Below are 25,016 nucleotides of genomic sequence, written 5' to 3' on the forward strand. Positions count from 1 at the left end.
TATCAATAATTATATTATAATAATGATAATACCAATAGCTCTGGTAAAAATTCATAAATGCTCAGAACCATTTGCTGTGAAATGTGTCAGCTGTAAATTGCATTTGGAACAAATGATGCTGCTTGCAGTTGAGATGACTCATTTATGTGCCTTTTTCTTTTTGTGCTTTATGCAAGAGCCGCCACTAGAGGTCATTCTTCTCCAGCTCTATAAATTACAGCAACTAAAAAAAAAAAAAAAAATCATTAGACATCACTTCAAACGCCTTTGAATGGGTAAAGCATATGCAACAACTGATTGTGCAAGTTCATTTGTCAAACTGAAAACAGAAGTTGACAAAACGATCTCATCACAAGGTCCATTGGTATCTGTTCTGGAGCTTTCAATTGTATCACATGATCTTCCTCAGCAGAGCATGCAAAGAAAGGCCATAATCGTTTTGATGTTATAAATTGAACACCTAACTGTAAAATGTAATCACTACTGATGTTAAAATGTAAATACCACTGCATTTATAGTATTGAAATATTTACCCTTGAAGACCATGTATTTGAATTTAATTTGAATTTCCCTAATTTTCCAGGTCATTTCTAGTTTAGCAATTTCAAGCTGTTAAAAATAATTTTGATTTTTTTATTTTCGTTGATCACATATTCAGACAGAAAACTCAACTTTACAATATTCAAAAAAGTAAAAGTGGGGAAAACAAACGAAAGATCAAGCTGCTTAAATTGGATTGGTTTAATTTTGAAAACTTCAAACATGAACAACCAAGCTTTCAAGGATAACAAATTAGTATATTCAGACCAAATAAATTTATATGGAGAGGGTTTTCAGAGTTAAATAATTTTATGCTATAAATTCAGTAGCATTTAAACATTAATCTTAAGTATTGGGTAGTGATTAAATCTCACATTTAAATTTTCAGCTGCTTATAAAATACAAATTATTATGGCCTTTCATTGCTTCCATACTTCTTGTCCATGTTGGCTTAAAAATTCAGATGGAAAGTTCTTCTCCATTTCCATGACAACTGGGCAAACTTCATCTGCTGAGGAAGATCATCTGAAATGATTGAAAGCTCCAGAACAGCTACTAATGGACCTTGTGGTCAGATGTCTGTCAACAAATCAGGAATGACTGGTAGACAACAAACACACACACACAGCAAGAATGTTAAGACTATGACAGAGCAGACGTGGAGGCCTTTATTGTTTAACTATGTTTATAGTACAGTGCCACATCTCTCACCCACCATGGCCCCCGACACACATTAGTCAACAACTTTTAACCACCAACGTGCACACATAACACACACACACACACACTCACACTGTTCTCAATGTAAACATGGCAGGCTTAAAGAGTGATACAAAAAAGAAGGTAGTCGTCAACCATTTCTGTCACCAGCGTACGTTCTTCCCGAGTTCCTCTCTTTCAAGAGTTCATAAGAGGGTGACACAGAAAAACAGAAATGTTATTGTTTGGTTGATCACCTGTTGGGGAACAACAAAAAATTTCCGGTTCTCTCTAATCACTGCATTCTCTCTCTCACTCTCTCTCTCACACACACACACTCTCTCTCACACACACACACATACACACACACTTTCTCCCACACGCACGCACACTCACACACACACACACACACACACACACACACACACACACAGAGTCAGGATTCTCATTTAACCAAATGTTTTTATCAAAGTGTAGTTAAAGTGTTTAATGTTGAATGCTTGCAGTAGGCGGGGGGGGGGGGTGAATTCTGAAGTGGAACATCTAACAATGATTATGTTCTTTTCCCATAATTCTCTCTATAGGAAAAAGGCCTTGCGTGTCAGTTCCCTTGTGTGGTCACAGGACGAAGCGTCTGTCTTCCCAATCCCGCCTGAAGCTGCATTACCTTTTAGCACGTACAAAGTACAAGGCGTTGGTTTTAGGGTAGTACTTCACATTCTGCTTTTTGTCCATGAGGCCTCCAAAAATGATGAGCTCTCCCCTGCCCTGTACCACTGTGTGAAGGCTGGTCTCCGGTGGCCCTGTAACTGCTGCAGGAGTCCCGTTCCCATAAACTCTCCAGGACACCACCCCGGCAGATTTGGCCCGGGACACATCCAGCACATACATCTGCATGGGCTTGCAGTTGAGCGACTGGTACAGAGGTTTTCCTACATTCAGACTCTGAGGTGGGTGATGGCCTAGACGCCGTGCAATAGGGGGAATAGCATGTCCATCAGATCCAGCGGCCTGTGGAGGGCTGGAGGACGATGAGGGAGGGGTTCCGGGAGGACCTCCTCCTCCTCCACCACTTCCTCCTCCAGGAGAAGCTCCCTGTGTCTGAAGGGAAGACGATGATGATGAAGATGGTAAAGATGAGGAAGATTTATTTTTCACTGCCTCCAGACCTCGTCTTAAGGCAGCTGGGGACACTGCTCCTGGGGGAGTGCGGGGGGAGCCTGCAGGAGGTGTATGCAAGCCGTTAGTGCTGGGCACCTCAGGGTGGTGAGAGGCAGAAGGGGGAGACTCCCAGCCATAGTCAGTAGAGGCAGGCAGGTGGGGGCGAGAGGGAGGAGATGCAGCCTGGGCTGGGCTGGTCCGGGGTGAAGGTGAGGATCCATTTAATAATGGAGGAAGTGGTGGAAGAGGAGGGCTGTCTGGGCCTTGTGAAGGAGATTGCTGTTGGGACGAGGATGGGCTTGCATCTCTGGCACTCCCTCTCACTGAAGGCCGAGGTCTCAGCGTTCCCCATCGACCATTTACACATGGAGCCTCTTCAACAGCTCCCAGGACAACACCAGCAGCCCCGCTCCGAACAGGTGACTGAGAACGCAGGGAAGACGGTTCGGGGCCAAGAGGGGCAGGTGTGGCACTTATGGGGGAGGGCCGAGAGTTAAGACTTGGGCTGAGCGGTGCACGGCCAGATGGAGCCTGTGAGAAAACCACCACACACTGGCCCACCTTGAAGAAGATGAGAAAAATTAAAAGACACAGTGATGGATTTAATGATTTCTCTCTTTCACAAACACGCGCACACACACACACACACACACACACACACACACACACAGAGCTAAGCTAGGCTAAACTAAGACAGACACTTACTCTACAAGCTGGGTGACACCAAAGTTCCGGGGCTCCGTGGTCCTCGTTTTCCACCTGCAGCTGCTGCCATCTCCATGGTGGTGCATTCATGTGGAGGAGCCAGGCATCTTTAAGGAGCTTTACCACACAAAACAAAACATTAAATGAAAACTGTACTCACTTCAAATCACAATGAAGTCTTTTTTGAACATGTTGTTCCTATACTAAAATTATACTTAAGTTAAAAAGTAATAACAATAATAAAACTTACTGCATTAGGGCCACCACATCCTCCCAAGATGAGCAACGTCTGATCATCAATGACAATCTAATAGGAAAATATTTAAAAGGTATCATTTAATTTCATTTGAAAAAAGGTAATTGGGGGTTTCTGGCACAACTTCACCCACTTGCAAACTGCATGGAGACGGAGAAGCAGTCTTAAAGTATCAAAACTACACAGTTTTATTGTCAGATGAAGGTGGTACCATGGAAAAAAGATGCAATTAACAATAACACTATCAAAGATGGTTAAAAACACAATGGATTATTTGTATAGCTTGAATGAACAAATTAATCCTTACTTGTGACTGGCCTCCTCGTGGGTGTGGTGATGGGCCAGATATGGGTGGTTTGGACCAAGACCACTGCTCCAGATCCAGAACCCAGACTTCATTACTCCTGATCAGAACCAACAAAGGGCAGATCATGGTGAGGTGTAACAGCCGAAGTTTTGATTCACAAATACATTCCAGTTAAAGTTTAAGACTTAAAGCTGAAAAGTGTAATGTTTTACATTTAAAAAAAAAAAAAAATACTTTGATGAAAACTAACTTGGTTGGAGACTCTTGCTTGCCATGGTGTGTTGATCAGATTGGACAAATTAGACCTGTCTAGGTGACAATTATAAAGCTTTCTAACAGGCTGGCTGTGCAGGCTGTGATAGCGTGTCATGTCACCCAAGCTTTTTTTTAGGCCTCAAGTGATTCTTTCGTGGGCTCTGAGCACTGCAGGTGTAACTGAGGGGATGTAACTTTATCCCCTCAGTACAGAATATACTCACAATCCCAACACCTGAGAACTCGACATCTGTCTCTTTTTACCGTCTAGAAATATCTAAGTGAAACACCTTTGCAAATATGATACCAGACACCCTGTCATCTTTGCTGTAGTTTGAAAGTAAGATACAGATTTCAGCTTTAATTCATGAAGCTCCGTTTTGGATAATGTGTGATTAATTTCAAGTAATACATTCATACATTTGACGTGCTCCTAATGATCCTCCGAACACCACCATGGTGTTTCCAATTACAGAGGAAGAGTGACCAGCCATAGGTGGAGGTCCATGTGTTGTTACGATACAGTTCCACCTGATACAGCAAAAGACATAATAAATCACACAAAGACAGATAAACAATGATGAAAATTACTGAGCTTCAACTAGTTTATCACTTGTCATAACTACACCATCTAACTCCGAGCACTTAATTCCACCTCACCAGTTCTTTGAAGGAGAGTAGGTGTGGATTTCATCAAAAAACCTTTCAGGTTGGTGCAGTGGATAAGGGCTGGGGCGAGTCCACCCCCCAAAGAGCACTAACAGATCTTTGTGCATCACTAAAGTTGCTCCAGCTTTAGGAGATGGATAGGAGCCTGTAACAGAAAAAAAGCAAAGATAGGACTCAAAATTTTGCTGAATAAGCATGATGTTTTATGTATCTATACATTTTAATACAATAAATAAACTCCAAAACGATTTAGTGGAGAAATTAACTTTAGTTGACATGGCCAACGCTGAGACGAGGTGATACTATTTCCACCTCATCTCACAAGTGGCAAATTTTTTTTTTTAGAAAACATTAAATGAACATTAATTCTATGATGCCCTAGACAACGTCTCTGACAATAGATGCTTTTGTAGAGGTGACATACATAGAGTTCAGCCTCTTAATTTTAATGCACCAGTAACATAATGGTGCATTTTACTGCCTGCACCAGTAAAACTATTTCATTACAATCTCATTTCGCCAGCACTTCTTTGTTTTTTTATTGCCACCTCCTCAAATACCATGCACTCAGCTGCTGCCTTTGAGCATCTGACCACTGTATTCACAAATGTGGTTCACCCTCCTACAGTTCCCCTTACATAAGCCCCATGTGAAGTTTACCAGAGCTACATGTTGTAAAAAAGAGCTCTGATTTATTTTTCCTGTTAGCCTTTACGGCTTGTAACATACTCGTACCTGAGGCTAAAGGGCGGATCCACTCCTTGCTGTTGAGGTCAAGTCTCCACAGATCATTGAAGGCAGCATTGCAGCTACTCTGAGTGCAACCCCCAAACACATACATGGACTGGTTTGAGTCATAATAACATGCACCTGCAACCCCCAAAAACAGGGAAAAGAGAGAAGAAGAAAAAAAAAAGAAAAAAAAAAAATCAGACAAAAATTAATCAGCAAACTGCAGAAAACAGTGAGAGCTTTGAGTGTTTTACATCTAGTTCTGATTGTTTATTTTTTATACTTTTTTTATTTTCTTTTGTGCTAACAACAGGAAAACCAGTGGCCAGTGTTTCCAATAAAAGATTAAAATGAAGAAATTTCCAAGTCTGTGTACATAGTTTACAGTACAGTTGTAGTCATAGTTTTTTCAAAAATGGCTCACTATTCTTTATCAGAATACCTTAAAAATCCAGTTAAGCTCATCTGACACTACATTCATATTTCTTAAATCAATAGAATTATGATTTATTTAACTTCAACATAAATATAAACGTAAGCGATAAGTGGCCTTTTATGTCAGTAAATTTAGCTACAGCTTTTGACAATTGACATCCCCAGAGTTCAATGTTAATCAACAATCACTACTTTTAAAATTCAAATGACAATAAATTACATTTCTGTTGCTTCTGTTGGTGTAGGAAAAGAACGATGTACCTTCTTGGGCAGTACATAGGCAGGGGAAAGATTTCAAAAATGTAAAGCTGATGATTACAGGTTTGCATCAGCTTGAAAATATAAACTTGAATGGCTGTTGCCTCCAAAATGTGAATGCTCTAAATCTACTGTAAGTGTTGATGGAGTCCATCTGATAAAAAATGGATTAAGTGTCTGATGTTGCTCTTTTCATGAATCACTAATCTTGCAAAGGGCAGACAGGATTTTATCTGCTCTACTCTGGATTCATAACCTGATCCTCAGCTAAAACCACGCTAAAACATTTTGAGGCACTAGATGCCTGAAGTGCTGTATTTCTCAGCAACTTTATGGGTTAATTGGAACAAAGTGCTATCATTCAACACATGTTGTGCAAGAGTGCTCAGAGTGTGGTAAAAAAGCATATACTGACTGTGTGAGAAGCGCTGAGTGATAGGGGTTCCTGGATATGGATATGTGCGACTTTCCCACTGGATATTTCCCTCCTGGACAGCTCTCAAGAAACCGTGGTAGCACTGATAAGCAACACCTAGTTCCAAAAAAATATTAGTAAATAGTGAAGCTAACCAGTCCACCTACTGATTCAGTTTTGACACAAGATTATGCAAATATTTTAGGCACAGGCATACCTTTAATGAGACGATACCACTGCTTACATACAAGCGCAGCAGTCTTGTGCTCCTGGTAAGGTGAGAGGAAGGATAGAATATATTCGAGAACTTCCTCTGGCAATTCCACCATTGTTCTCCCCCCTGCTTTGGCACCACTGTCCATGTTCCCTTCTTGTCCGTAGGACCCCATCTTTGCCTCTACATCTTCTGTTATCCCTGCAGTATCCGTACCATCGTCTTCTGTATCCATGGCAACAAAGCATCCATCCTCATTGTCAGGGGAGCGGGACATTATTGTCTGTTGAGACACGGGGAGACATACTAGTGATGTATGCATCAATGATCATGATGCTCAAGAGCATGTTTACCATTAGCCACATTTATCTACACTAAAATAGCTTTTAAAATGGGTCATTAATTCTATTTATGCTAGTAGACTCACCCATTTCACACGTGCCCTATATGTTCTGTATTGGATTTCTGAAAAGCAAATTTAATGAGGATGAATCCTTCAAACAAAACTGGATGAGATTTGATCCTACCCTAGAAACCCAATGACATTAGAGAGCTGTAACCAGCATAACGTTTTAGTGGCAGCAGGCTTAATTGTTACATCCATTGTTTAAAACGGGTGGTGCCCTTCCTTTAGCCTGAACAGCTGGCCCCTGCACGCAGCATGTCCCTCTTATATCGTTAGCTATATATAACTAGCTGTCGGTAGCCGTCATATAATAAATTAAATGTTGGACTGCTAACGCTAATTATCGCATAGAGACAGCTATCTAGGAAAAATACATGAAACGTGTGATATGCCAAACGGCTAAACGAGGAACGGCTTATGCAACAAAACACTTTTCCGCTGACTAACCGGCGTGTACATGTTGCTGACTTTAACGTTTGATCCTCAGAGAATACATGCTAGCCCTGGCTAACGACGCTAGCTAACTTATCACGAGCACTCAAGCTAACGTTAGCTAACCTCAAAGGATATTTAGATAACAGTAAACAGCCACAGTTTATGCGTTTTCTTTTAAATACCTCCGCTTGACACAGCATGGAAACCCATCTCACTTCTTAATTATCTCAATGACACGACATCCTTTCAGACTCAGTTACACCCTGGCAGCTAACAAGCTAGCTGCTACCTTCAGTCGGCTGTACTGCTGGTAATCTTTGCCTATGGTAGCCCCTCTAATGTCAGACACTTTGTCGGGATTTCAGCCCCGAAACTGCAAACCCTAAACCCGGCGTCGTTCATACCGTTGTTTTAGACGTGGTCTTCTGCGGGCTCTGAGTTTGTCTCTTCTCCTCCTCCCCGGTATCAGCTCCGGAGGTTCCTAAGCAGCCTCCAAACAGTCGCCATCTTCCGCTCTGTCCTCCGCAGCACAACGACGCTCCAGCAGCCTCGGACCGTCCGTGATACCAGGGTGGGTCCCCAGGCCCAAACACTGCGCCCCCAGCCGCTGCAGGCAAAAGTGTTGCCTAGGGGAAAGCTGCGGTTACCCTACAAAAACAGTTTGAAATATTGAAAATGTCAGTGGTGGAGAAAGTATTCAGATCCTTTACTTAAGTAAAAGCAATAACATAACATTGTTAAAATACTCTGTTAAAAGTAAAAGTCCTGCATTGAAAATGTTACTTAAGTTGAGGTGGAGCAAGTATTGTTTTCATTCAGTATGGATTAATCGGCTGTTATTTTCTCGATTAATCGATTGATTGTTTGGTTTGAAACAATTAAGAAAATAGTGAGAAATGTCCATCACAGTTACCCAGAGCCCAATGTGACCGCTCTTGTTTTGCCCAACCAACAGTCCAAACCTGAACAATTGTTACAAAACTATTATTAAAAAGAAAAAGAAGCAAACCCTCACATTTGAGAAGATGGAACCATGAAATGTTTGGCATTTTTGTATGAAAGTGAATTAAATGATTATCAAAGTAGCTGCCAGTTAATTTTCTGTTGATCTACAAATTAATTAATCAACCTACTGTTTCAGCAGTACTTGTGCATACTGTTGCGTAATTTAAACTATAACAAAGCACCATATTTTATAAGCTCTTCATATATTTTGTATGTGAACATGTTAATGTGTCAAGTGACTACTAAAGCTGCAAAATAAATGTAGTGGAGTAAAAGGTACAATATTGCCCTCTGAAATGATGTGGAGTTTAAGGTAGAAAGTGGCATGAAAAGAAAATACTCAAGTAAAGTACAGGCACCTCAGATTTGTACCTAATTGCAGTGCTTGAGTAAATGTACTTAGTTACATTCCACCACTTGAATACAAAAATGATATTGACATCTGCTGCTCCTGTGAAAACAGCATTTTTTTTTTTTTTTTTATTATTTAATGTTTTAATTTTGATCGCCAAAAGGCAGATGGAAGGAATTTTGGTTAATCCCCTTTTTTTAATTGCCAAATTTTACATACATAAGTGAAAATGCAGTAAGTCTAAGCTAAGATTTTGACTCACTTAAGTCTACCAAAATACGAAAACTGTGCTTTTATTTACAACTCTTTTGAAAGATTTGTGTTAATATATTTACTTTTTTTCACTGTTATTTTACTTTCTTATGCTGCTACTTTTGCCCTGTTAACTATATGTGTTTTGCTTATCTGGTATTAATCTCTGCGCCCTCTGGTAACAGAGTATTAAATAAAACCAAGACGTGAAGGCACCATAACCTTCCCTTCAACACGCTCAACTCAGACATCCACCAGTGCCCTGCCCACCATAGGGACAACAGTGTGGTGGAGTGTTACTTTGTCACTCATTAGTCAGAGGCAAACGCAAAATGATGTGCGATAAAATTATTGTTAAAGCCCGAATTTTAATTGTTTTATCTTCAGTCTGTTGAGACTGAAGATAAAACATATTTTACATATATCTTACGTATCTAAGCTAATGTTATGAAGTGTTTTCCGTTCTTCTGTTTTAAAAGGACATCGAGAGGCATCAGTGAGATCTCCATTTTTTTTTTTTTTTACGTTTTCACAAATAGAAAAAAAAAGGGCTCACAAATCTGTGGCGATGTTTGGTAGGTCTGAGATACCGGAAATCTAGTCCAGATTTGATACATCCAAGTGTAGCTTTTTTTGATCTAGACCTAGTCAAGTGTGTTCTAGATATTTAAAATGAAAAACAGTGGAATCGCCCTTACTTGCTCTCATAAAATGAAATAAAGTTTTCACAAATTTGAACCTCGGCTTCAGACAGGTTTTTAACTACAATGTCGAAACCCCTTTCACGGCAGTAAGAGGCGCAGTAGACGGAGAACCGGTTGCTCAGTTTTACTCAAGTTTCCGTTAACTTTCATCGTTTAGCGACGCAAGTGCTAAACCCCATCTAACTGTCGACAGGTAGAAATGACTGTGCACAGTCGTCGCTTTGACGTCTTGGCGGTGTGTGCACGACACCGGTAGCCGCTCGATTATCAAATTTAAAGTAACAGACAGCCGGAGGGGGGGAAGGCGGGAAGGAGGGAAGGAGGTGCCCTCAGTGGAGCGCTAAGCTAACAGGCTAACACGCGGCCAGGGAAAGGTTTGTGAATCTGGGCCTTCAGCCTTCATCCGATCACAAAAACCCAACCCAAAACCCAAAAAATAGACGCTGCCCCCAGTCCCATGCCCTCGGCGCGGATGGGAAATAGCTAGCCGGTGGAGCCGAAGCGGTAACCAGCCAGCAGCCCTGTTAAACATGGAGGATGAGGAGGTTGCAGAGAGCTGGGAAGAGGCAGCGGACAGCGGGGTGAGAAACACGAACACATGTCGCGCTAAAACCAGGTTATAGCCCGATTTCAGTTCGACAGTCACTTAGGAAGGACCCCCAATCTCCCGTGTGCTGCTTGAATACAAATGAATGTTTTTTAAAATGTATTTATTTCGGGTTGTTTTCTGATCAAAGACAGCAGCCTCTCTTGCTAGCTGTGTCCTGCAGGCCTCGCTGTCCCATAACGACGTGAGACTGAGCCTGGCTTTTTGTCATTTCATTTGCTCAACAAAAGGATTTTTTTTTTTTGTAATGTGCGGAAAACCCCGAGTGGTAACCACAAAGAAAACTTGATTTTTTTCAAAGTAGACTTTTCGTATAGTGGCACCATTGTTTAGACCCGCCCATTGCGGAAATGACAGGCTGCACTGAGGTGAATCATTACAGTACCATAACAGTGTAGTAAGTCTGGGTTAATGAGACGGCATAGGTGGAGTATAATCGGAGAAATCAAGCAGGTTTTTCTTGCATATGTTGGTAGATTAAACTAGTGGTGGGCCAAAAAATTTGGTTCAATCCAATACCAAGTAATACCAGGTCCAGGATTACCAATATCAATACCTTTTATTGTTAACAGCAGCTAACGTACCATCATGTAAGGCAGATTAATATGTCATGATTTATGAGGTGAATGCATTATTAATAGGCTACTTCTGAATATATGTTCATTAACCACAAATAATTTGCCAAACAAAAAGAGGCTTTAAAAAAAAAAAAAAACTATTCTCTGTTGATTACTTAATCACATGCATGTCTAAACACAATACAATTTTTAATGGTAAATAACAAATGCACAAACACAACAGTGGCATAGATGCAAATATTCCGGCAGTGAGAAGATTGTTCACGTGCCCTGGGTGTGATTGAACATATGAGGGATCCAGTTTTTTTGGTATACCGATACTCAAAACAAGACTTTGTATTGGTAGTATCAATACTTTGGGGTAGAGCTGCAATGATTAGTCACTTAATCGTTTTGTTGAATTTCAGAAAATTAATCTATAACTATTCTGATAATTGAATAATCTTTTTTTTTTTTAGCAGAAATGCCAAACATTTGCTGGTTCCTGCTTCTCAAATTTCAGGTTGAAATGTTTTGGGGTTTTTTTTGTTTTTTTGACATATATGATAGTTAGCAAACTACTATTGATCTTGAACCATTAGTTGGACCAAACAAGTCATTTGAAGACATCACCTTAAGCTGTAATAAACTGTAATGAGCATTTTTAACTGTTTTCTTACATTTCATGGACGAAACGATTTAATGAAGAAAATATCTGTCGCATTAATCAATAATGAAAATAAACATCTCTTGGAGCCCAACTTTGGGGATTGGTCCACTCAACCCTAGATTAAACCAGTTTGATATGACTGTGTAAAATTATCTCTCACTAGCAGTAGAGATAGCCATAATCTAATTTAACTTTCTCTACAATCTCAAACATTTTAAGTGGCTGTGAAAATGATGTCATTATTGTGGATATTAAAGTAAGGTAATGGTTGAGTTGCTGCATGCTCATATTTACTCATCCTGATAGTGTTGCAATTTACCATTATTGTTATTATCAATTAATCTCTAATGTTGCAGCTCTAGCTAATAGTATATCATACTGAGATACAGTATGTATACAGTTTACCCTGTTGACTTTGTATTGGCTTAACACTAAAATATGAATTTCAACTTCTGTCCATGAAGAAATGAATCACATTTTCCAGTGCTGTAACCCCTGCCCTGTTTAAACAGGAAATACAAAAATTAAATGAATACTGCATACAGTGTATTGTAAAAGCCATAATGTTTTTCAGTTTTTATATAATAAATACCATACTCAACAAAAAGTGAAAGTAGATGTGCAGTTGCGATGGAAAAACAAATCAGTTTATCAATAAATGTAATTTTATCTATGCAAAGCCCTCCATGTGATATTACCGAGTGCAGTGTATCTGCATTGTCTATTGTAGATCACCTGTGATTGACCAGAGATTAAACAGATCCCTCGCCATAGTGAGGGATTATTGGCTTGCTTGAACGTTGTTGTAATATCTTTCAGAACCATGTTTTCTCAGATGCAAGCAACTTAGAAATACAGATCTCATGAATATGTTTGCTGTACAAGTCAATGTGACAGAAATTGATCTTGTTGGACAGTAAAAAAAAAAAAAAAAAAAAAAAAGTAATACATGTGTCTTTCTCCTCAGGAAATAGAGAGAAGGCTTGAGGCTAAACTGAAAATAAATCAGGAGGCAAAGTAAGCAAACAGAAAATTTTTCAAGAATCTTTAATGTGTGATATGATTATATACATGTAATGTTTTTTCTAATCATTTTATTCATACTTTCTCACCTGTGCAGGAAATCCAGTTTTGGTTCAGGTGTTTCACCTGTGCAAACTGCTATGGTAATCCAGGATGACTCTCTACCAGCCGCACCCCCACCACAAATTCGAATTTTAAAGCGTCCTTCAAATAACGGTACCACAGGAAACCCTGCATCCTCGTCTCGTCCCTCTCAGCAGATGAAATCACTGGCCCAGAGGGAGGCAGAGTATGCAGAAGCAAGGAGAAGGATTTTGGGTAGTGCTTCTTCCGATGAAACGCCTCAGGACAATCCCTGCCAGGACAGGTAAGACATTATTGTATCAAAAACAACAAAACCCACATTTGTTAAAGTTGAGAAGAAAAGACGTAGATGAATATTAGTGGAAAACACATATAATTTATTCTTCATTTCTCCCCATGTCATTAGGACAATTCGTGTGAACCAACCATCAGAACCAGTTCGTCCAAACAATCATGTGATCCGTCAGCCCACAGGCCCAGATGGCACCACAGGCTTTCGACTCTGCAGATAAAGTGGGGCTGCCTGCTGCAAGGAAACCAGCTGTCTCCCTGAGAGGCCATGAAGGGTGGCAGTTAAAGGGGTTGTGTGTGGTATGAGGAGCAGAGTGGTGGGATGAAATAAAATTTGACAGACATTAGAAATATGAAGACGTAGCACGGATTGTGACGAACTTCTCCACCCTCTCTCTACTCTGCTTACTGGCATGGTCTTTGCCTTTCGCCTTGTCTTTTCCCTCTGTGGAACGTTGCAAGGGGCTGGCAGATAACAGCCAAAGATCTGAAACCCTTTCTGTTCCACACTGTGAACAGGCTTTTGCCTCACCTCCCTACACACTGTGATACTATGATGTACGGTGAGGTGCCCTATGATTTTAAGTCTGATTGGCCGACCGAGCGCCAGGGCATCAGGTATCTGTCTCTTCAGGGAGATTAAAGAGAGCTTGTGAATCTGTGGGAATTCCCAGGAGACGGGTGAACGAACGAGCTGGCCTTTCCACTGATGGACCGTGGATCATGGCTGGGTGTCCACCGGGAAACTGGCCTCAGTTCGTTGGGTTCAGTGGAAATTAAGTGCTTGACAGTGCCGAGATTTTACAGTGTGTTCAGCAGCTTGAGTGCAAGGTGATAGAAAGTGATTCAGCCCTTTGAGTAGAAGTGCCCCGTGCTCAAAAGTGTGTTTTAATACTGTAGTGGCCCAGACCAGCACTGTCCACAGTCCACAGGCCTCTGTTTGGCAGTGGTGGTTATTAAAGAAATGCCCGGTGGGGACACAGCTTGTGGCCAAAGATTTTAGTGCAGAGGGACAGAGTGTCGCTAAATCTGAGTTTATTCAAGCAATAATAATGAAATTATTCCCTGGATTTTATTTTATTTTTTTTTTTTTTGGACTAATTACCTGTACTGCGTTTTTGTGTTGAACAGTTGACATTTTTTTTCATGTTTGTGTTTTGTTTTTTTTTTCCTTGTTTTTCTGAGACATAGTATGTTTAAGTCTGGAGATCAGTAGTGTGGAACAGAATAGATTATGTAGTCTGCATAGGAAACTTTACTGGTAGTGTCATATTAAAGTTCATCAAATTGGAAAAAGTCGGACCTATCTATTAATTGAAAATCTGAAGCAATCAAGCACCAGTGTCCCTGTTTGTGTTGTGTAACTTCTTCTAATTGGCATAGCTAGATTGGAACTTCTCTTATAGCCAAATGCAATTCATCTGTCTAGCAAAGAGGACTTTGGTCTGTTTTTGCACCGGTTGCAGTATGTTGACTGATTATGTGCTATTAAAGTGATGGTTTTTAATTGTTCAGAAATAACAGTTTATGCCCAGTGTGGAGGAGGGAATAATCACATGCTTCCTTTTGGCAAATATTCTGTCAGGGTCAGGGGTATGTTTGATTTTAACTCTGAAAATGATGTAAAAATAGAAATCTCACCTTTTAATCAGTGTCCTTTAAAATGAAGCCAGATTCAACTGCCAGGTTTTGATGAGTCTTCTGTGGTGTGTCTGTGTGTGTTGTTGTTTTTTTTTTCCCCCCTCCCCTCTCCACACTAGGGTTTTACAGCATTGTCTGCTTGATTTGCAAGCAACTGAAGATAAGTTTGCAAACCATGAAATCAATCATGTAATCAAATACTGACTAGCCACTCGTAGTGACCGAGTTATAGAGAGCTTCACAATAAATGACCCTGCAGCAAATGTTGAACCTTTTGACACTTTGCCTTAAAAAACAATTATTCCTGGTTACACTCTAAAGTGGGTAGTGCTGGTTTATCTTGCATTTGGTGCACATGTAAATTGATTGGAAATATTCAATAGGATTGAAACTATGATTAACAGTTAATTAAACATCTTGCTTCTACACAGCAGGGAGACAATGTGCCATAGAGCAAACTCATCAATATGGCTACATCTGCTGCATTTGTTCCACCTATTCAACCTCACTACCTGCCAAAGAGTGAGAAACTTAAGGTCAGAGGAGTGCATCATTTGCTAATGATTTCTGTGAATTTAAGTTGCAGTAGAACTGAAGTTTTTTTTGCTGTTTGAGGACGGAAAGCTACGAAGTTGTCTGCAGTTCTAATATCTCAGTATTTTTGTTTCATGAGATAATACACACTATTAGGAGGAGTGACATGCAAGGTTGTAACATCATTGATATATATTCATGCTCTAAATACACTGCTCCCAGGGATGGGATTCAGTTATTAAAATGCAAGGGATTAGTAATCATTTTAAATTGATAATTAAAAGCAAATAACAATTGGGTACTTGTTTGATTTACCCTTGATGCTTAGTTTAAGTCATTCACAGCCACCTGTTGTGTTTAAGGCTGATTTGATGTCATTGTTATTTTGAAAACTTGAAAAACACAGATGAAATTTGAATACCCTTTAATAAACACACTTCAAAAATGGAACTCGTGCATGTTTTATATTTCATGAAAACTGGTTCTTGAGCAGAAAATTGTGTGAATTCAAGGTATATGAAATCTCTAAATTATTTAATGTGATACAGATAGGAATAAACTGTTTTTGGTTGATTTAAAGGCATTATTTTAAAGGATCATTATTCTCACAATGACAAAGATGATTACAGTTCACTCAGATTTCAGGTGAATTATGAACACATACATAAACATCTTGCATTTTACAATGCATTGAATTCTTCAGTATTACTTACATTCAGTCATTGCACCATTAATAGTGTGGTAATGTCTTCAAAAAACAGCAATATGCAAAAAATATGCTAAATTGACAACTTTTAAATGTTCAGATAATAAAAACTTTGGGATGTAGAAATTAGGTCATGCATTACATCATGTTGAAAAACCTTATTTTAAATCAAGTGCTTGCAGGCTCTCTCACAGACTTTTCAAGCCTTGTGCAAACTCTGCAATGCTGCACACTTAGTTGAAACTAGGATGACAGTGAGTCTGAAATCATACTGGTAAAAAATAACCCTTTGTTGCCCTCTGGCAAGAACAAGTTTACATGTACATAACAGCAAGGACTGTGTCTTTTTTTTTGTACTACAAAGGCATGGTTAATGATTTGTTTTCAACTGATTTGATCAAATAACATACAAACAATATTTAGGATGGGCTATTAACATAAGATATTGAGAAGCAAACATTCAACTTTATTAAAATACTGTATGTCATTTGTGTTTTGCACATTACTGGACACAGAAAGGCCTCAACCCCAGGTAATGTGATTTTATAAAGTGTTCCCATTCCTTATAAAGCACTTGGAGCCTGTGCACCCTCCTGCATTCATACATTGCAAACAGGTGACAGTAATAAAGGTTTGTAAGGGGTAAGTACTTAGGAATTTATGCACAGACATAATCCATATAGGGGGACTATATAGATTTGAGGCAGCAGTTTGGACAAAAATGACCAGCAGCAAATATGCCCAGCACCTATTCGGGTGGAATATTACATTATTATTATTCACATTAGCACATGGAGTCTGTTGACTTCATGTAATTCTCATCTCAGTTTCACTCACCTTCAACGTGAGCAGAGATGTAATCGCCAAGCTTAGCCGAAAACACCTGGGTGGGTGTGGAGAGCCTTTAAAATATTTTTGTCCACTATCTACTGTTCATCCCACAGCATCCACAGACTGAACTAATGTCCGTGCTCTGTACACACTTTGAATGTACACTTGTAAATGACTTGAGTTGTTTTATGGACAACTGTTATATGCAGGACCATTGTAACCTTTTTTGTGGTTTAGCCGGGAGATGCTGGAAGATGTACAGTGTTCCAAATCTCAGTGTTGGTGCTTTTTTTAATCCTTAAACTAAAAATGTTCTCCAACACCTTCAACCCTGGTGATGATGTGAGTGCACTGGATCGAGATGACATCTTCAGGTTTGAGTCAGATCATTGAGAGGAGTTCTTACTGTTTGTGTCATGATCTGCTGACTTTCCCAGGCTTTCATTGACACTTGGTAAACTTAGTAGTGAAGAAAAATGTGTTATCCCATTCCCCATGTACTAAATGTCGCTGTAGCCTTGGCCAGATTTACTTCTGAGGGTCCCAGGGCAAAAACGTCATGTTGGGCCCCCACTGACCTCCACTATATAGTTTCATTGTTTCCCCTGGCAACTGCAAATCGACCAATACTCTAGAGCAGAAATGATCAGTTGATTACTTGATTGACAGAAAATTGACTGACAACCATTTTTATAATTGATTAATCGTGTGTCTTTTTATTTTAAGCAAAAACTATCTAAAATTGACTAATACCAGCTTCTCATATGTGAACATATGATTTGTTTCTGCAGTTTTCCTATGACAGCAAACTCAAAATATATTTATTGTTTTCACTGTTGGTCAGAAAAAAATGAATTTTGAATATATTAACTTGTGGTTTGAGGGATGATGATGGGCCTTTTTTCACTATATTCTGATATTTTATGCATTAATCAATCAATGGATTGTTAAAGAAAATATTTGTCAAATGTATTGATGATGAAAATACTTGTTTGTTGCGGCCTTACAGTACTTCTATGATGGACTGATTTTACCTTATTGGAGGGTTTACTGTGTGTTAATTACATGGCAAAAAATGAAGTAATCTGATAAAACAATATGCAACAATAATATAGGTATAATCTCAATTAAATAAATAAATGAAGTAATTAAATCGGTAGTGAAGTAAGCCTCTGGGTTCTGGGGCCCCTGGGGGGTCTAGGGGCCCTGATTAGTCCAGCCCTGGCTCTCTCGAATCTAGTTTTGCACTGTCCATCAGTTTCTGTACATTTCAGTTGCTCCGACCATCCTGACCAGGGGCGGCGCTGTTTGAATCAGCACCCTGGCTCCTGTGGGATCCCGTCGTCTGGTTCAGTCCCAGCCGTGGTGTCCATTGAAAGTAGGAAGTTGTTTTTTTAGTTAGTGAAACTTGACAAAATGGCAGAAGACAACGCTTATGAGTCAATGCTCTGCGTCAAGCCCGAGGTTCACGTTTACCGGATCCCGCCGCGGGCCTCTAACCGTGGATATCGGTAAGACGACCTCAGAGAGCGGTAACGTTTGTAAGAGACAAGTGTCGGTCAGCAAAGCTAACTTGACGGAAATACATCCATTATCGGACAGACAGTCGTTAGGATGGGTGTTTGTTACTCTTCTCTGTTTCCCTGCTAAATGTAGTGGACTCTTACGGCCCACACAGCCGGCAAACTGCAGTGTATTTAGATAAATGGGCATAGTTGATACACAGGCTAGTGGCTAACAAGTACCGCTGTTACCAAACAAACTCGCCGCTTTATCAGCTCACGGAAATCGGACATCGTCATCAAGAAACAGCTAATCTGTGACTCACGCCTGCTGTCAGTTAACGAAGGAAAAAAAAAGTTAACGTAAATAATTTGTGAAAGAGATGAGAAATGTTGCCATTGCTGATAAAGGGGATCAAATGTGGAAAGTTTACAGCGGCAGGGCTCGTGCAAGGCTCTACCTCCCGGGGGCCCCAGAAAGCCCCAAGTTCACTCCGTGTCATTTCTGTCGCACTATTTGGTCAAAAGCACATTTTCTCGGACATCTGCACCACTGAAGTTACATATAAAACCTGACGGGTCCTTCATCCTGAGGCCTGCTTTAGTAGATGGACTCTGTGTCAAAATTAATCTTTCTGATATAAATTATTATAGTTTATATTGTTCTCATTTGTTGTAAATTTGTATAATTTATTAAATCCCATTTTTTTGTGTGTGTATCGAGTTAATTAAGATAGGATTTTTAAAAACATTTTTTGTTTAATATTATAGGTTATGGTTTTATTTTGTGTGCTGCAGTGTGAGTGCCTTTCATCTGTTTAGGATTTGGTTTTTGATTTTAATACTCAAGGTGACATTTGTAAAGCTTTGCCTAATTGTAGTCATTTGCCTATTGTAGTCAGATGTATTTAAAGGAACCAATAGATGCTTTGAAGCGTTTTTGACATTTTTACCAGGAAGTGCTTCATTCTAGAGTTTTTTTTTTTTTTTAGCTCTAGTCCCTCAAATGCTTTTTTGCACTTGGCAGCAGAACCAAAGAGCTCACTGTTTCCATGAATGTCTCTTTTTAGTCTTCCTAAAAACTTTTAGAATCAAACCACTTTCCTATTCGGCTGTGTTTTTCTAGTGCTGCTGACTGGAAGCTGGATGAACCTTCATGGAGCGGTAGGATGAAAATCACAGCTAAAGGCAAGATGGCCTTCATCAAGCTAGAGGACAAAAACACAGGTGAACAAAGTGTAAACAAATCTTAAATCTGAGGTTGTTTTCTGCATGCGTGTGTCATTGTGTTACAACATGACCTCTTTGCATGTCTCTCAACTAATGTCACAAAGGCAAGCTGCTTCACAATTAACTCATTTATGCAACCTTTTTACTTGACTCAGAACTGACTCATATATTCATGTAAGTGAGTCTCCTATCTATCCAGAACCACCAGGGTACCAAGTATCAGTCAAGCACTGACAGTTTAAAGTGAGCCACCCGTTCCTTTGAACTTTAGAGCAGCCCTGATGAGTGTAGCCAGAAAGATGGCAAAAATCCTTACCAGTTTAGCCATGACACCGAAGCGAGCCTCATTACCTTGCCTGTTTCCTTACATTCAGAAGAATATAGATCCTGTAGTATTTATTCCCCGTGGTTGGCTTTGTTAGTGTCACATTTAGGTGGCACAAGACGGTGGTTCAAAAATGTTTAAAACTTGAAACATATGGTCCACAGGAAATGAAAGCTAACCAAAGCCTCCTTGCTCGTTCACTAGCAAAAGGGTGACTGGTTTGATTTCTCCATAGAAATGGAGGATCTAATATTAACAAAACAAAGACAGATTACATTAAAGCATCTTGCTGTACCCACAGTTTTTATTCATCCATGGCATTTACCTACATATGTTATCCAGGTTGTGCCTATAAGTGATTTCACTCTCATAGCAAAACTGACGTGAACATGTGTTCCACATTTAACAAAGTGTTTGTGTCATTAAGGAAGATGACAAGCACACAGAAAAACAGTGTAATGTTCTCAAAACACGAGAAAAGCTGTGCGAGGAAAGTTTGACATGACTGCTGTCATTACTGTTAACAGCGGATTCTTGGCCTTGCTTGCTTCGCATTAACAAGTCTCCTCACCCTTCGTTTTTTTTTTCTGCCCAACGTTTGCTCGTCACGTGCCCCAGGCTGGTTGCACTAGTTTGACTTATTTTGGGTCGTAGTCGTGAGTATCTCCTCTAGTGAATTTGCAGCTGACTAGACAATGCAATAGTGTTGCTGCCCTTTCACATTTAATTAACATTATGTCTCAAATGCAGCCCAATCATAAGCAGTCACCATGCCTGTCACCAGATTCACCAAAACTGATATGTTAAGAGTTGTCTTACCATTAACTCCAGTGACATTTATCATAGAGACTTTTTATAATATTTACAGCATCACGTGTTTGTCACAGTGTGATCAAAGCTGTCAACGAGCTTGTTATCTTGCTTTGTCTCCCACCAGCCTTTTTGCCTTATTATTTACTACACAGTGATGTAAACTTGTTCTTTGCAGGTGAGCTGTTTGCTCAAGCTCCGGTCGAACAGTATCCAGGTTGTGTAGTTGAAGCAGTCACAGACTCCAGCAGGTACTTCGTGATCCGGATAGAGGATGGCAATGGTAAGACACTTACATCATAACTATATCAATTAAAATCAGAATTTTACACTTGTATAATGTAGAAGTAGGTAAACTAATTTTATCCAGATATAGAACGACCCTGATTATAAAGACAGCTTGATTTTTGTATAAAATCTTTTTCAAACAAGAAATACTTTGAATAAAAGAAGGTAGAGGCAGATATACTGTGCTAAACGGCTCTTAAATTTAATGTCACGCTTATATAAACAAATCTAATCGAATCTAAATTTAGTGAGTGAAATACCGCACAAGCTTGTCCATGAATACATTTTTTATCATTGATCAACATAATCTTGGTGTCATAAGACTTGATAAACTTGACCTGGTTCTCAGCCATTTTTCTCAAGACAATTGCAGCATCTCTCCCTCTGTCTGTCTCACAGTGGAGTTGTCAAGTGACAGAAGACGGGATTTTTTAATATATTTATAGACATATTGCAGGACTACTTATGTCTTATCATGTGATGCAAAATGTACCCTAATGCATTTTTTTTCTTTTTTTCTTTTTTTAAACATTTGTTTTGATTGAAGGACGTCATGCTTTTATTGGTCTGGGTTTTGCTGATCGTGGAGACTCATTTGACTTCAACGTTGCTTTACAAGACCATTTTAAGTAAGTGAACCCTCTTGCATAATCATTTTAGTATCCGATATGTATTTATACATATAACCTGTACATGAACACACTGTATCTCTGTTTCACCCGCTGCATGTTTCTAGACACATCTTTGTACCTTTTTTTTTTCATCCTTGCATATTTGCTGTGTTAGTAGACAGCAATGCTCATTTGCGGAGCCTGCATGTGTCAATTTTATTCTAAACTGACATTAAATAAAAGTGCACACTCTCACACATTACGTTTTTTTTTTAAGTTAATTATTATTTAAGGTAATTACTGAGACAATGTAATACATCCTTTTAGAGAATAATTCACTTTATTGAAAGACAACGATTGATATTTCTGATATTTCCTGATGACTTAAAGATGTTTTTTAAATTAAAGCATTTTAGAATTAAAATATATTGACAGAAAGCTTAAAATATTGGTTCAACTATGTCAGCAGTTATCAAGGTGACAATGATTTCAATCTCCGTAGTAGCATTGTAAAATGTTGAACCACTGTTCTATAATCAATTTGATGTCTTGTATCTGCTACTGCACCAACCCAGTACCATTTTATAGTTAAACTCGACCCAAAATTATTTTAGTGATAATTACTACACTACACTACACTATTCTATTTCTAAAGGTGGGTAAAGCAAGAAGGTGAGTTCGCAAAACTGGAAGCTTCTCAGAGCGCAGCACCTAAACTGGACCTGAGCTTCAAAGAGGGAGAGACGATCAAGATCAGCATTGGGGTGAGCACGCCGCCCAGACATCACAGATGGAAAGAGATAACAATAAATTTAATTGTAATAAAAATGTTAAACTAGAAAATGATGATATGAACATTTAGAAACTGTCATGATTCTGTGTACCACAGAACATCAAGAAGAAGGATGCAGGTGGTTCCAAACCGCGGCAGATGGGTGGGGGTCTGCTCCCACCTCCACCAGGAGCAAAGGCTGGAGGCGTCATGCTGCCTCCTGGAGGACAGCAGACAGTCCCAGCTGTTCAGACTGACACTGGTGATCACCCTGCTTTTGTGTCAGATCAAATTTTTTAAACATCTTCACATGATGTAAAAATTTTTCATGCTTTCCATAATTGTTCTCCTCCAAATACAGCCCCCATTTTGGACTTTGGTTCCTCCGTCCCAGCAGCCCAGCCCAGCTCTGATGTGTGGGGGGATTTCACATCTGCAGGTTCCAAGTAAGTTTTTCAGAGAATGTCCCCAGCATGTTTTTCATGTGTAGTGTTCCATCTCATCCATCTGTCTTACCTGACTGTTTTTGAGTCTTTCCTCACTCCACCATCACTCTCATCCTCCACAGCTCCAGTAATGATGCTGTCAAATCAGGATGGGTGCAGTTTAGTTGAGTCGTGAGAGAACGTGCACACACTCAGGTTCCATACATTCCATGGACAGGACCATTGTGGCAAAAAAAAAAAGAAAAACTAAGAGAGAGGAACTGTTAGCAAAACTTGACCGGCACGTTCACCGCGCTTGTTCTGTAAAGAGTCTGTTCAAGTAAACTATAGCCCGCTGACCAACACACTCTGGAGGAACAAACAGTACAATGTACATATTTTTTTACAATCTTATTCTTTTTTCACACTCTGCTTTACAGTGGGATCAGTCTTTTGATTTTTAGTAGTCAGGTAACCACTAAACCGTCACTGTTGGAGCCTCTGCTCTCTGTGAGAAAAGTGAATATGGTTATGGTTGAAGGGAAAGGTTGTCTCGTCACACTAACCAGCTGAAAACATCTATCCATTGCCTTAAATCAAATGTTCCCTTATTTTATTCCTAATTTCTAGTCCTTTCACTGTCAATCTGTCCGGAACCAGGTCCTTATCTTGACAACATCATGTATATATTTTCATTCTGCTATCGTACCTTTATCTCAATACACCAGCACTATTCATCTCAAGGTTGTCTTTACCATTTGGGAAAGTAAAATGGTTTACCGATTGAAGTATCCATGTTTTGATTAGCTGTATACCTGTGTGTGTGTGTGTGTGTGTGTGTGTGTGTGTGTGTGTGTGTGTGTGTGTGTGTGTGTGTTTCGTTTTCTGATTGTAACTATTTGTATCATTATAGTTCTTGTTTTAGGAGACATTGCAAAGCTACATTGATATTTGATTATTATTTTTACATTAAAGCTCTTAAGCCCTAATAAAAAAACAGGATTTTTTAATCACAGTGTTAGAATATTGCCATTGCCATGATTGCCATTTTGTCTGTCATTCAAAGTTTGAAAATGTTTTGTTGGTATGTTCATGTTTGTTTTTGTGAACACCCTTCATATATCTTTTCCTTGTGTCTTGTTGCTTTTTAAAATCTGCCTTTTACCAAACTGAACTGAAAATTTGTCCTTAATCTTGTTGATAATTTGCATTGAGTATTTGATTAAGTGCCTTTCTGGAAGAGATCTAAAATGTATAAAATGTAAACCTATGTCTTCTTGTAAATAAATTATATATTTCACTGGCTCTTGGGGTTTTTTTTTTTACTGTTGATCAGTTAACTTTATTCAGTGTCTCCCTGTGGAATCACAGAGGGGATTTAATCTGAATGCCTTTGGTCTCTGAGGCTCATGTTAGAGATTTCCGACTTCACTTCTGCAGTATGTTGCCAAACAGAGTGTTTATTATTGCATACAGATGTTGATAACAGTGAATGGAATCAGCATTGAATATCTTCCTTTGAGTCAATGAGTTACCTCCTCAGTGTAATCAGCCCAATAACCTAAGGGACTGTTACCATCACCTGTTCCTGGTCATTTAATTTAATTAGGGAATTTTGAGAAAAGTGGCCATATATGAAACATTTGACTTGAGGATATTTAGCACCAAAATCATTTCCTTTTATTGTATAAAACAGTAATTTAAAATCTATGATAATATAGTCTATTACGGGACTTTTCTGATACACTTTGTCCTCCAGCTACATAGCAGTGGAACAACAGCAACAATAGGGGAGAAGTTTCAGTTATAACAGGTAATTCTGTAAAACTTAAGATTTACATCTACAATACACTTGATTTCTATTCACCACACTAAAAGTCTGTTGTGTATATGATTATCTTTAAGTATAACAGTTGAAGCATAGACAGCCAACTATTTTATCAAGAATAAATCGTAATTAAAACTTTGAAAAAACCTACTCGTCGTTTTACAAAATGTCCCAAAATGTCCGGTGGCAGCCGGTCGTTTATGTATCTCAGGTCAACTGGACTTGACTATATTTGTTATCAAAGACAATGGACTCAGGGGCATAAGTAGAACTAGTACGTTGTTGACCCTAGTGCCTATGCTCCTCCTTTTTTTTTTTAATCAAGAAAATAAACAAAAAAAAAACAAGCCCTGAAGGGGTTTTTGTAGGTCCTCTGGTCCCGTTACCTTCCCACGTCTACATTTCCCAACAAGCGATGCCCCTTTGCACAGAGACACTTGTTGAATACAGATTTGTATATTAGCGAAATGTGCCACTTTCA

At 39.3% G+C, this 25,016-nt stretch overlaps 3 protein-coding genes across 6 annotated transcripts; 2 read left to right on the top strand and 1 right to left on the bottom strand.

Moving 5' to 3' along the window:
• Nucleotides 1-1,176: 1,176 nt before the first annotated feature.
• Nucleotides 1,177-10,053, bottom strand: fbxo42 (F-box protein 42). 3 transcript variants are annotated; one of them, XM_040116384.1, is made up of 13 exons: nucleotides 9,795-10,053; nucleotides 7,892-8,135; nucleotides 7,074-7,111; nucleotides 6,650-6,929; nucleotides 6,433-6,549; nucleotides 5,328-5,462; nucleotides 4,584-4,737; nucleotides 4,344-4,454; nucleotides 3,669-3,765; nucleotides 3,356-3,412; nucleotides 3,106-3,222; nucleotides 1,907-2,961; nucleotides 1,177-1,434 (listed from the first exon to the last, which is right to left on the bottom strand). In XM_040116384.1, the coding sequence occupies exons 4-13, from the start codon at nucleotides 6,921-6,923 to the stop codon at nucleotides 1,404-1,406; spliced, it is 2,148 nt and encodes a 715-aa protein (XP_039972318.1). In that variant the 5' UTR covers nucleotides 6,924-6,929; nucleotides 7,074-7,111; nucleotides 7,892-8,135; nucleotides 9,795-10,053; the 3' UTR covers nucleotides 1,177-1,403. The 3 variants fall into 3 exon arrangements, with proteins under 3 accessions (XP_039972318.1, XP_039972317.1, XP_039972316.1); XM_040116383.1 differs by lacking the exon at nucleotides 7,074-7,111 and having other exon boundaries at nucleotides 9,795-10,052; XM_040116382.1 differs by lacking the exons at nucleotides 7,892-8,135; nucleotides 9,795-10,053 and having other exon boundaries at nucleotides 1,177-2,961.
• On the top strand, nucleotides 9,663-15,654 carry LOC120783404 (SUZ domain-containing protein 1-like). 2 transcript variants are annotated; one of them, XM_040116394.1, is made up of 5 exons: nucleotides 9,663-10,381; nucleotides 12,602-12,651; nucleotides 12,755-12,800; nucleotides 12,915-13,024; nucleotides 13,148-15,654. In XM_040116394.1, exons 1-5 carry the CDS (start codon nucleotides 10,331-10,333, stop codon nucleotides 13,251-13,253), a joined length of 363 nt encoding a protein of 120 aa, XP_039972328.1. In that variant the 5' UTR covers nucleotides 9,663-10,330; the 3' UTR covers nucleotides 13,254-15,654. The 2 variants fall into 2 exon arrangements, with proteins under 2 accessions (XP_039972328.1, XP_039972327.1); XM_040116393.1 differs by having other exon boundaries at nucleotides 12,755-13,024.
• Nucleotides 15,655-18,051: 2,397 nt separating this feature from the next.
• Nucleotides 18,052-24,012, top strand: necap2 (NECAP endocytosis associated 2). Its single transcript, XM_040158450.1, has 8 exons — nucleotides 18,052-18,255; nucleotides 19,373-19,473; nucleotides 20,790-20,894; nucleotides 21,447-21,528; nucleotides 22,166-22,274; nucleotides 22,400-22,544; nucleotides 22,644-22,728; nucleotides 22,851-24,012. The coding sequence occupies exons 1-8, from the start codon at nucleotides 18,161-18,163 to the stop codon at nucleotides 22,894-22,896; spliced, it is 768 nt and encodes a 255-aa protein (XP_040014384.1). The 5' UTR covers nucleotides 18,052-18,160; the 3' UTR covers nucleotides 22,897-24,012.
• Nucleotides 24,013-25,016: the final 1,004 nt, after the last annotated feature.

The sequence above is a fragment of the Xiphias gladius genome, chromosome 21 (genome assembly GCF_016859285.1).
Source record: "Xiphias gladius isolate SHS-SW01 ecotype Sanya breed wild chromosome 21, ASM1685928v1, whole genome shotgun sequence".
NCBI classification, from domain to species: domain Eukaryota; kingdom Metazoa; phylum Chordata; class Actinopteri; order Istiophoriformes; family Xiphiidae; genus Xiphias; species Xiphias gladius.

Coding starts and splice junctions, on each gene's coding strand:
- fbxo42 (XM_040116384.1), bottom strand. CDS start 6,923: ATGTCCCGCTCCCCTGACAATGAGGATGGATGCTTTGTTGCCATGGAT. Junction 4,738..5,327: donor GATCCGCCCTTTAGCCTCAG/GTACGAGTATGT, acceptor TTTCTGTTACAG/GCTCCTATCCATCTCCTAAA. Junction 4,455..4,583: donor TACTCTCCTTCAAAGAACTG/GTGAGGTGGAAT, acceptor TTGCTGTATCAG/GTGGAACTGTATCGTAACAA.
- LOC120783404 (XM_040116393.1), top strand. CDS start 10,331: ATGGAGGATGAGGAGGTTGCAGAGAGCTGGGAAGAGGCAGCGGACAGC. Junction 12,652..12,754: donor AAAATAAATCAGGAGGCAAA/GTAAGCAAACAG, acceptor TCACCTGTGCAG/GAAATCCAGTTTTGGTTCAG. Junction 13,025..13,147: donor GACAATCCCTGCCAGGACAG/GTAAGACATTAT, acceptor CCATGTCATTAG/GACAATTCGTGTGAACCAAC.
- necap2 (XM_040158450.1), top strand. CDS start 18,161: ATGGCAGAAGACAACGCTTATGAGTCAATGCTCTGCGTCAAGCCCGAG. Junction 19,474..20,789: donor GCTAGAGGACAAAAACACAG/GTGAACAAAGTG, acceptor TGTTCTTTGCAG/GTGAGCTGTTTGCTCAAGCT. Junction 22,545..22,643: donor AGCTGTTCAGACTGACACTG/GTGATCACCCTG, acceptor CTCCAAATACAG/CCCCCATTTTGGACTTTGGT.